The sequence below is a fragment of the Anoplopoma fimbria genome, chromosome 11 (assembly GCF_027596085.1).
Source record: "Anoplopoma fimbria isolate UVic2021 breed Golden Eagle Sablefish chromosome 11, Afim_UVic_2022, whole genome shotgun sequence".
Taxonomy (NCBI): domain Eukaryota; kingdom Metazoa; phylum Chordata; class Actinopteri; order Perciformes; family Anoplopomatidae; genus Anoplopoma; species Anoplopoma fimbria.
Window position 1 is genome coordinate 7,089,412 of NC_072459.1, and position 11,717 is coordinate 7,101,128.

Below are 11,717 nucleotides of genomic sequence, written 5' to 3' on the forward strand. Positions count from 1 at the left end.
GCTGACACAGCATGAGGCCATAAATCATGATGATCTATGTGAACTCACAAACATGATCCAGAATTTGATCGACAGCATGAACTGAATGTTCCCACAATGATGCATGTTCTTTGTGCGCTGTGTGTTCTGCTGATGTTTCTTTATTTCATGCAACAAAACACGATTCACAGCAGAAAACAGTGAGTTATCTTGCACGTTTGACTTTTGTTAGTAGAAGTATTCAGAATACCACACTGTCAATACACTACAAGTATAAGTCCTGCATTCAAAACCTTTCTTACATAAAATGATGGTAGTTTTTATCAGCAAAATACTTTCAGTTTGAAAAGTAAAAGTATTGATAGGACAGTAAAATGTTCCCAATCAGTGTTTTACTATTAAATCTAATGTTTCTGGATTAATATAACTGCTGCATTAATGTGTATATTGCATTGTAACTTCTTTATATCCTGTTTGCTGGTTTAATCTACATCAATACATCAATCATATACTGTAAGATCATCATATATTTGTAGCCTCATTTTCCTGTGAGAAAAAGCTTTATGACGATGCATTTTCCAGCTGATTTCCTGCTTTTTAAAGAGTTTATTTAGCTAAAAAGTACAATATTTCCCTCTGAGGTGTAGTGGGGTAGAAGTTTCATTAAATGGAAATCCTCAAGTTAATTACAAGTGGGTTTACATTGAATTAATGACCAAATAGGTTACTGCAACACTAATGACATTACCATCAGCCTCAGCTGTACTTTGTGTTTAGTGCTAACAAACATTAGCATGCTAATATGCTGAACTAAGATGGTAATCATAATAGCGCCCAAATTTCAGCATGTTAGCATTGTTGTTGTGAGCTTGTTAGTCATTTAAGGACACAAAAAATAGGAGTTAGAATAAAATATATTAATTTTAAACTGTCAACATACATAGTATGAATTGAAAACATCAATCACGCACAGATGACGTATGGAGAGGAGGAACAGAGAAGCAGTGCCAAACAGAAAATTAACAAATCTAACGCAAAATGTATTATTTAATTAGAAATGAAGACGGAAGTGTATGACAATAAATTCAAATAAAAACATTAACAATTCTTAAAGATATTGCACACATCAATTGTTTTTTAGTTTTGTGAGGAAAGAAATTGTTGACACAATTATTTGTTTGTAAATTTACATTTGTGGATGTGGAATTTAGCAAGAATTAAAATAAGGTTAATGATAAAAAAGTGCATTCATTTCTTTTCCACTATAGCAATAAAATATAATATTTCTAGTAAAAAGCTAAATGTCAACTTTAAAATTGTTAATATCTTTCCACAGCTCACATGTAAAAATACCAGATCCAAATAAATTGGTGCAAATTTCAGGATGTAAGATAAGATAAGATAAGATAATCCTTTATTAGTCCCGCAGCGGGGAAATTTGCAGGCTTACAGCAGCGTAGAGTAAATGTCATTTACAGAAAGAGAAATTTACAGGAATATTCAGTCTAATTGATCATCTGATCCCAGTTTTTATCAACTCCCTCTGAAGACAGACCATCAAAATAAATGTTTATTGCCTTCAAGTAAGTACACGCTCTTCTTCGTCCTTTAACTTCATGCTGATTTAGATTTGTATTGCACTGTTCTTCAGCTGTAGTGAGTCACACCAGCTGCTGAATCACTGCACTAAACAACACATCACAGTAACAGCGACGGTCTGTTCACTCACACAGTCTGAGATTATTTCAGCAGGTGAGAGCAGCGAGTCTATTCTGAGTGCAGCGAGGTGAGAACCAGCCTCCACACACAGCAGCCTGATAATGATGTGACGGAGAAGAGCTGAGACATGTTTCCAGAGATAGATTTTAACACTACAACGAACATGTTGAAGCCATTTCCATCCAAGTGATTCTAAAAGCAGAGATCAGTGTGAAAGTCTGACTTAAAATACTCAGATATTAACCGTTCTGCTGCAGCTTAAAGTACAAATGAAAAGTACATCTTTTTGAATTTGTCTGCTACAGCAAACACGTCTGCTCTTTAAATCACAAATACTGTATTTAAATAATTCTTGGTTTCATCACAACGACGTATCTATCAACATATGATAGAGTTTTCTTTATTTTGTATTAATTAGTTTTGAGGCTGTTCATGTTTCTGTCAGTTACACAGGTACAGATTTCACCTATTATTGGATTATTATAATTAATGAGATATCATATTTGTCACCTTGAAGTCTAATCAGATGCTTTTTTCCCAGATTGTTTTATAAAACATGTTCAATTTCATCCATCTTTAATCTTGAAGGCAATTATTCAAATCAAATATATAGATTTTCATTTTCAAATAGCCCTGGTTATCCTGAAAAATGTGAAATATATCTGCATTTGAAGCAATAATGAGACTCTGAGAGACGGACACATGTAAACAAACATTTAACCAGATCTTGCTCCTCTGACACCAAAAACAAACTGCATCAATGAGGAAACATTTCAATCAGAACTGCATCTTAAAGGCATAAAAGGAAAAGTTAAAACTGCAAAAATTGTTGGATCTCGCTTGCTTAAAATAAAGGATTAAAATATTTTCTTTGGAAAAGTAATTCTGCTGGTTATCACACACAGCTGGCAGATATTTTCACTTGTTTAGAAAACATTTGAGAATAAATCCCTTCCAGATATTTGGTGATTTGCCAAAAACACGGACACACTTCACTTCTTGCAGTTGCGAGAACATTTTGTTTGTGTGTGTAGGAGCAGCAGTAACCATTGTTGATCCCAATTTCTGCTCAAACTACATATAAAACAAACAAACACGGCATAAATCAGTGTTTCTAAATCTATTTGTCCGTTTCAAGAGAGAGAAAGACAAGAGTTCAGTTTATTGACTTTTATTAAATAACATTGTCTTTTTCATTCCTCAAATAATAAAAAGTGAACCCCTCTGTTTTTAAACAATGAATTATTCATCTGTCATATCATGTGAACTGAAATAAAAGAGCTCAAACACAGATGTGTACGTAAAGCTGCACGAGGCGACTTCAGCTCTAAATGGCAGCAGAAATATATTAAAGGGTCAATTCACCCAAATCACAAAAAAGCTTTTTTTTTTAATACGCTCCTTTGCTGAGGGATTTTTCACTGAACTTAGTGTGGAGAATTACAATTTTCTTTTACATTTGGTTGAATAAATGTCAATAAAACTCTAGAACTTGAGAATACGCTTGTTTTTAAGTTTTCTTCTGTATTAAAGTAATCCAGTGAGAGTGGTCTGTACATCCATGTGTACACTGATAACAATAGCTATTAATAGCTAATTTAACATTCTTTTCATTTAGCTAAATTGCCAAAAAATATTAACAAATGTATGCTAAATAAAACGGGTTTTAAGTAAATCCCCTTACAATAAAAAGCCGCTTATTATTTCAGGACTTGCCTGAGAATCAGCATGTTTTTAAGTTGAATTATCAAGTGGTTGTGTTTACATCCATGAGTATACAGAAAACTAATTCTGCATTTTTGTAATGGTCCAAATTGGCCAAAAATGTAAACAAATATAGGCAAAAAAATGTTTTCTGTTTACAATCTACAAAGCCCAACAAATTAGTTTGTTTTGTCTGACAAACAGTCTACAACCACTAAATATTAAATTCAAAATGATATAAAACAGAGATCGGAAGCAATCCTCAGATTTAAGAAGCTGGAATGTGTATCTGTGTTTGGCATTTTTAATTTATCATTAAAATCACAAATAAAATAGTTGTGAATTAATTTTCTGTCAAATTACTTATTGTTTCAGCTCCAAAAACCTTTCCAATCGGAGTTACACCACTCCAGGGTAATCTCATTATTTTCTGATTTTGTTGAACTGACCCTTTCATTTTACACTTTCTTAAGTCTTGTAACAAAACAATAAAAGCAGACTTTACAGACTTGAACACTAAACATTGAACGCTGCCGTTTATAAGAGATCTTTTTCTGTTTGTCAATCTTAAATTCCTCCATCCTGTGAGCACAGAAGGATCCAAACCTGACTCCAGAAGTAAATGTGCTTCAAATAAGTTGAATGTTCAGTTGGTGGTCGAAGTCAGAGGCTTTAAACAGGAATCTCATATTTTTATATATAAATCTAGCTTAGCGCAGCTTTACATTAAATTTAAATAATATAAGTAAAAAGGGAAGATTAAAGTCTACAAATAAACATAAATAACAACCTATAAAGTGCATCGTAGCAAAACATCACCTGTGCATGAAGCTCGATGAAAATAAATAACGTTTTGTTATGTGATGACTGAAGCATGGCAGTAATTTAAAAAGTAGTACAAAAAACATGTAGAAAGAAAAAAAGTGTCCGTATATAAAGATTTCATCCTATACAACAAATCAATAAAGCTCATTTAAACTCTTATATAATTATTATTTTCCAATAATAAACTGCATTTGTGTGGAAGAGAAATAAATATCCATTCACACACATAAACAAACGAACACACACACACACACACACACACACACACACACACACACACACACACACACACACACACACACACACACACACACACACACACACACACACACACACACACACACACACACACACACACACAGCATCTTGTCTGATTGGTTTAAATGTGTTTAAGAGACAAAGACACATCTTATAAAAAAATCCTAAAGTGGCCCCCTGATTGATCCGACTCTGATGTGAAATCTTACCAGAAGGCTTTTCCTTCTGCTCGAGCAAACACTCGTTAACTCACGTTAGTTAGTGTTAAAAAAACAGCCGAGGAGAAATCAGACGGATCACGTCGAACCCTGAGGAGATCTGAGGATCATTCTGGAATAAGAAAAAAAAAGACATTAAAAATGACATTAAAGAGGAAGAAATGTATTTCTGGACATAAAATGATTGCAATTTAAGATAATCTGAAATTTTTGTTTGATCAATTGTACGTTTGTTCTATAAAATATAAGAAAAAAATGAAAGAATTACAAGTTTCAAGTTATTTATTGTCATATGCACAATTACAGAAAAGCTCACTCCGATAATGCTCAATAAATATGTTGTAAAAAGAAAATCACGTAAAAGTAAAAATGGAAAGAAAGTGGGTCGAATAAATGTCCATAAATGCAGTTAGAAAAAAAGAAACATCTTAAACCCAGAACTTGCCTGAGAATCAGCTTGTTTTTCAGTTTTCTTATGTATGAAAGTAATACAGTGACAGTTGTCTGTACATCTATTTGAACACTGAAAAAAACAACTGTTAATAGCTAATTCTGTTTACTTTTAATTGAGCTAATTTGCCAAATATTTTAACAAATGTTGGCTAATTAAAGTGGCTCAATGAAATCTGCTTAAAATAAAAAGTTGTTCCTTTTAATTACAGAAACTTGCCATGACAAAACACAGTGCAGAAGTTAAAATATAGGGATACAATGTAACATATATAATATGTAAATAATATATATTTACTGTGTATAATGAAAAATACTCCAGAGCGTTCTTCCACCATAAACTCAAGTTGAATGGTACAATTTATCCATTCAACTGTTCATCCTTCCTAAAGCACAAGGTGGAACCTTCAAATGTCTTGTTTTGTTTGACCAACAATCCAAAAATATTATTCAAATGAATTATATCGCAAGACCAAGACAAGCAGCCAAGTCAAAGGATTATTTAATTTCTAAAAAAGTTGCAAATCAATTTTCTCCCAATCGGTTAATCGTCAGTTAGTTGCAGCTCATCAACTGTTAAAATGTTACAAACCTCCATTTCCCCCAAATCTCTTTTGCGTCATCTCTTGTGTTGTCTGGTTACAACTGTCAACAGTTTGTTCTGTTGGATACAAACACACATTATTAACACGAATAACAAACAAATAAATAAACTTACCAAAATGTTTCTTTCCAAAGGCAGGACAAAAAAAGCATATATATATATATATATATATATATATAATAAAAAAAAAAAAAATAAAATATATATATATATATAGAAAATATATATATATATATAATAAATATATATATATATATATACTATATATATATATATAGTATATATATATATATATATATATATATAGTATAAAGATTAAGGGTGTCAAGCAAAGTGCATGAAAACAAAGTATGTAGAGAGGTTTCCACATACTTTTGTCCACTTTAGGGCACTAAACTATTTCTCATATTTTATTCTATAAATTTCAATATTCACATGCAGTAAATCACACTAACATGTCTTATGAAAGTATTTAGAAACAGCCTGAATAAATCACCAGTGACCCCCAGAGGCCAATCAGCTCCTCACACAGACTTTGAACCATCAAAAGGTTTAAACTGACCTTGTGCTCTGGACACCTAACGGAGAAGTTCTCCTCATTTAAGACACAGCCTGAAAAACAAACAGAATAAGCTTTTATACTCTGAAGTATTCCTCCCTTCACAGCTGGAATACTTTACTGACACATATAAGATACTTTACCTGATTGAATGGCACATCTGTAGTGATAGTTTCTGGGACAGCCCTTCTGGAAACATCCCATTATTGCACCAGTTTGTTTGCACGCTGAACATATCTGAAAATGAAAAAACACGTTCGGCACTTTATGTGATGCAGAATCACAAAAAAACACATTAATAATGATATTTAATGCAGCGTTACATTAGACAAAACTCTCTGCACATGTAACAAATTAACTTAAATATGTAATGTTTCATCTTAGGATAGGTTTACTGTCTTTTAAATCTATTTCAATAAAATCTTCATATCTTCATATGAATTATTTAATAGTTATTGGTTGCTAAAGTTAATTGTCCTCTTCATACTGGCTGGGAACTGATCCGCTACAGACATTTTAGTCCTCATTTTGTGTAAAAATCCATTTGAAGCAAGTAAATAATTCAGTCAAATAATGGTGGTATCCTCGAAAGTTTGCTTTTAGTTTGAAATTCCCTCTTTGCTTCAGTTCTGGGTAATTGTGTGAGGATTTTCACACCCAAAACATTTAACTGTATTCCTAAAACGGTTAATCTAATTATCAATTTGTAGATCGCTAGACAAAGAAATGCTGTTCTGAAAAAATAATCTGTTAATTGTGTCAGTCAGTTTTCAGGCAAAACAATAGTGAAAAATGCTAAACAATTTCTGGTTTCAGCTTCTGAAATGTGAACATTTCCTGTTTTCTTTATCATATATTATTGTAAACTGAATAATTTGGGGTTTTGAACTTTGATCAGAAAAAAACAAGACATTTGAAGACGTCAACTTCGGCGTTCAGGAAGTTGTGCTCAGCAAAGTTTCACTATTTTGTGACATTTAATAGACTAAACGATTAATAAATGATGAAAATAATCACTATAGTTGCCCTGATACTCTTGATTTGACTATTTCTGACTTCTGGTTGACTTTGGATTTTGATCTTATAATGGAAGAGATCTTATAATGGCCAGTTTAAACCTTTATTACTCTTATTAATATCCCAATATTAATAAGAGTATTTATCTATATTGATAAAAATCTCTATATGTATGCAGAATCACATAGAAAATATTAAAGTTGACATTGCATCAGGCAAAACTTAATGCCCGTCTAAAACAAGAACTTAAATAACAAATTTCTACTCAAAATAATGATTTTAATCATGATGGTAAAGACGTTGTTTTGTGTGTCACTGACTGTTTCTTGTGCGAGCCGGGCCGCCTCCTCCAACCCGTACAGCTTCCCTCTGACCAGGAAGATGCTTGCGGACCAGACGCCGCAGTCCTCGTGGATCCAGCCCTCGTCCAGACGAAGAGGAACCTTTGAGGGAGAGCGGTCGTCACTCTCGAGCAGACTCTTGACAGCAGAACAGTCGTAACCTCCACAACTGTCCTCAGAGGAATTCACTGAACGTCTACTGACGGGTAAAGGTTCTTCCTCTTTCTGCTCGGCCTTGTAGTCTGCAGACGGGTTGGTGGGGTAATACGGGCCGTGGAGGTCCCCGAGGGCCGTGGCGTTGGCCGTCTGACCGCACAGGCAGCACAGCGGCGTCACCGGACACCTGCTGTCCGCGACGAACCGACCCAACTGGAAACAGGAAGTACTGGGAACGAACCCGGACAGAGAGCCGGTGGCTTTCTGCTGCCGGCCTCTGCTGCTCTTGACCGTCTCCTCCTCCTCCTGGTAGTTCACAACGGTACACGTCTTCTTCCTCACGTGAACAAAAGGGGAAAAACTTCCCACTTTCTTGTTCTTCTTCTCTACTTTCATGGTTGCATACTTGAGCTTGATTTCTGGCTCTCTGGGAGCAAACAGAGCAGAAGGTCCGGTCTGTGGGCGAACTCTTTTCCTCCGTCTTGCAACAGGTCTTTTCTTTGTTTTCTTTTCAGGCTGCTCCGTTGTGGAGCTGCAGTTTTGTTTCTGTTTAGTCCTTAACTTTTTGGTTTTACAAAGGGTGAGGGGCTTCTTTCGTTTACGATTGACGCATTTGGCGTTTGAGACTTTGCAGTGAGGCTGCTGCTGCTGCTCTTTCGACTCTCTCTGCGGCGACTTCCTCTCCGTCTGAACCTCCACATCGGACTCCTCTGAGTTGCTGCCCACTCTTTGTGACACGTTCGGCTGCGAGGTCGACTCCTCGTCAGCATCCGAGACGAACAACCTCGCCGCGTAGTTCATCACGTCGTCAGAGTCACAACTTTCGTTGTAGATACCCACCGCTTCGTTTTTAGCTTGTCTCCTCAAACTGTGCCGAGACCCACTGCAGGTAAACGGAGGCGTTTCGGACACAGATCTCCTGATTCTGGTGCTACGTCGTACTTCTCTAGGTGGAGTTTTTTCATCCTCGCTCTGAGGAGGAGTTTCTCTCACCAGACTCTTCTTATGAGGAACACTTTTTTTAACGGCAAATGTTTTCTTCTTTTCGTTAGTGACTGAAACTTCGACGACGTCGCTGTCGTCGCTTGAAATATCCACAGGTGATCCAGCGGGGTAAACGGTGCTGAGGTCGGACAGGAGCACCACGGGTCTGGTGTGATGGACAGGAATGTCCGCTGAGCTGTCCGAGGAGTCCTCTGAGTACGAGCTGTCGGGACTGGGTGAGCTCAGAGGCTGAGGTAGGTGATAGCAGCCTCTCCCTTCATCCAGTGAGGAAACGGCCGGGGACAGAGGCTCCACGATGTGCCTCACGTCGTCCTGGAGGAAAGAACTGCATAGGAGTGGCTCCTTAGCGGAGGAGACGAGGAAAATAACGTCTGATCCGCTGCCGCTGTCGCTCTCCTCTCCGCCGCTGCTCTCGAGAACTGGACCGCTGGTTTGGTCGGGCCCGTAGAAACCCGGATGCCACAGGCTGCCGTGAACTCCGTCGCGGTAAAGATCCAAACCAGGAGCCAGAGTTGAACTCATGTAGTTACCTAAGGACTCGGGGCCCTGCTCCACGTCTCTGCAGTGGACCGGCGTCCCCGGCTCAGGGTGCAGCGGTGCGTTGAAGGAGGACGAGGCTCTGGATCTGTACGGGGAGCTGATGTCGGTGCTGCAGCTCGACGGGCGTCTGTGGTACCACTCGGGCTTCTTGGCCAGGTCCATGGCCTCGGTGTGGCTGCGGGTCAGAGGGTTGACGGAGTAGCCCTTCGACAGGTCCATAGCCATGAGAGGAGGATCCTGAGGGGACACTTCCATCACTGCAACAAACAAACACATATGTACATCCGTGAACTGTATCATTTTATACCAGGTTCTTAACAATTCTTCAAAAGAAATTAGAGTCTGTTTGCAAGTGATGGGGAGAACTAATGTGTATGTGATGCATATATAACAACTATTTTCATTTTCCATTATCTGCAGATTATTTTTCAAAGTGATTAAAACGTCTAAATCTATAAGATATTCAGTTCACAGTTAATCATGATGATGGAAAGCAGCAAATCATCTCATTTGAGAAGCTGAAACCAGAAAATATTGCCTATTTTGAACTAAAAATATTTTTTTGTTAATCGACTTCTCAACTTATCATTTTGTCTCTATAGCAGCAAGATCCCCAGACTGAAAGAGATGCCGCCATGTTATTAGAAGTTGTTTTGTGTCTTTTTCAGTGGCATACTAAAGGTGAACCAGTCAGATAACACAATAACAAAAAAAACAACATGCAAATCATTCTCTTGTTTCAGCTTCTCAAATGTCAGAAATTGCTGCTTTTCATGGTCATAACACATTATAAACTGATAAACACATTGTATTGTGTGCTGTAGTAGTCAACAAGTACTACCCTGAGCCTTCCACTTATTGTATTCGTATTAGTCTGTTGCACTTATTGTATTCGTATTAGTCTGTTGCACTTATTGTATTCGTATTAGTCTGTTGCACTTATTGTATTCGTATTAGTTTGTTTCTGTACTTTTGCTCTGGTTTATGCTCTTAGATGCTTGTTTAAGAAAGGAGATGCACTTATGACTTCTGGTGACTAGTAGTTCTCTTGAATACCTATGTTGAACACACTTATTGTAAGTCGCTTTGGATAAAAGCGTCTGCTAAATGACTGTAATGTAATGTAATGTACTATTAATATTTTTTATAATTTTATTTGTGTAGCAGTTTTCATGCTGGAGCACACTGTGCTTAGACAACATGAAAAGAAAAAAAACAAGTGTAAAAACTAAAGAACTGCAAAATACCAGCAAACAATTAAAATAAATAAACAAATCATCAACAACAACAAAAAGACAGAATAACTGAAACTGTTCAAATAAATTCAAAACCACTTGGTTGCACAACAGAGTTGTATTATGTTAACAAATAAGTAAAAACAAGGCAAGTCTGTAAAAATGTTTCTTATCATTTTTTTTTATTATGTTTATTTACATAATAAACTAACTTTAGTGTATTTAAATTAAACATTACAGCAATAATATCATGTGCAGCTGTAACCTAATCTAACATAGGATTGGGTTTTGTTTGTAAATACTAGACTCTTTATAAATGATATTATTCATCTATACATTAATATCAAGTATTCCACTGAGCTTTCTAACAGGTAGGCCCGTGCAGTAGTGATGTAAAAGGTCACCTGCTTTAAATAATAACACGTGACGTCACTCCACATTAGACTCACAGCACCGTGATGTGCGTTTCTCGTTGTTGCCCTGCTGGTGGTCTTACCCCCCCTCCCTCCCCGAGGTGGAGGCAGTTCTGACGGACGACCCCCGGTCTTCAGGAGGACGCTCTCCCCGCTCACACACGCCTGGTAGCCGGGTTAGCTAACGCGCCTCTCCGGGCCCATCGTCGGGTCTGGATGTAAACAAAAGCAGCGACTCCATGCTAGCTGGCTAGCTAACGTTAGCACGCTAAGCTAATTCACAACACGTGGCTCGACGCTAAATTTAGATACATTTTTTTTTTTTTTTTTTTTTTTTTTTTTTTTTTTGTTGTTAAATAATTGTTGTCAGGCAGTCACAGCCCCTCCGGCTAGTGTTGGTATTTTAAAGTTGTCATCATGGAGACCATCTTCCTTTAAGCGTCAAGTTTCATAAAGAGTATAACACCGGAAAAAGAACGGCGTCCTTTCAAAGTAAAAGTATCCCCTCAACCAAGAAGGAAAGAAAATGTTTCTCACTAAATCTCCTAAATAACAATAGAGGCATAAGATAAGTTATTAGTCCCGCAGCGGGGAAATTTGCAGGCTTACAGCAGCAAAGAGTAAAGTGCACACAAGAGACATAGTAGAAGAAAGACAAGATAAAAATAAAAAATGAAAATAAAAAATAAAAAAA

At 36.7% G+C, this 11,717-nt stretch overlaps 1 protein-coding gene across 4 annotated transcripts; it reads right to left on the reverse strand.

Moving 5' to 3' along the window:
* Window positions 1-2,502: 2,502 nt before the first annotated feature.
* On the reverse strand, window positions 2,503-11,347 carry LOC129098572 (uncharacterized). Of its 4 annotated transcripts, XM_054607614.1 has the most exons (7): window positions 11,060-11,347; window positions 7,879-9,632; window positions 7,654-7,776; window positions 6,460-6,553; window positions 6,320-6,369; window positions 5,746-5,814; window positions 2,503-4,815 (listed from the first exon to the last, which is right to left on the reverse strand). In XM_054607614.1, exons 2-6 carry the CDS (start codon window positions 9,628-9,630, stop codon window positions 5,773-5,775), a joined length of 2,061 nt encoding a protein of 686 aa, XP_054463589.1. In that variant the 5' UTR covers window positions 9,631-9,632; window positions 11,060-11,347; the 3' UTR covers window positions 2,503-4,815; window positions 5,746-5,772. The 4 variants fall into 4 exon arrangements, with proteins under 4 accessions (XP_054463589.1, XP_054463588.1, XP_054463586.1 ...); XM_054607613.1 differs by having other exon boundaries at window positions 7,654-9,632; window positions 11,107-11,347; XM_054607611.1 differs by having other exon boundaries at window positions 7,654-9,632.
* Window positions 11,348-11,717: the final 370 nt, after the last annotated feature.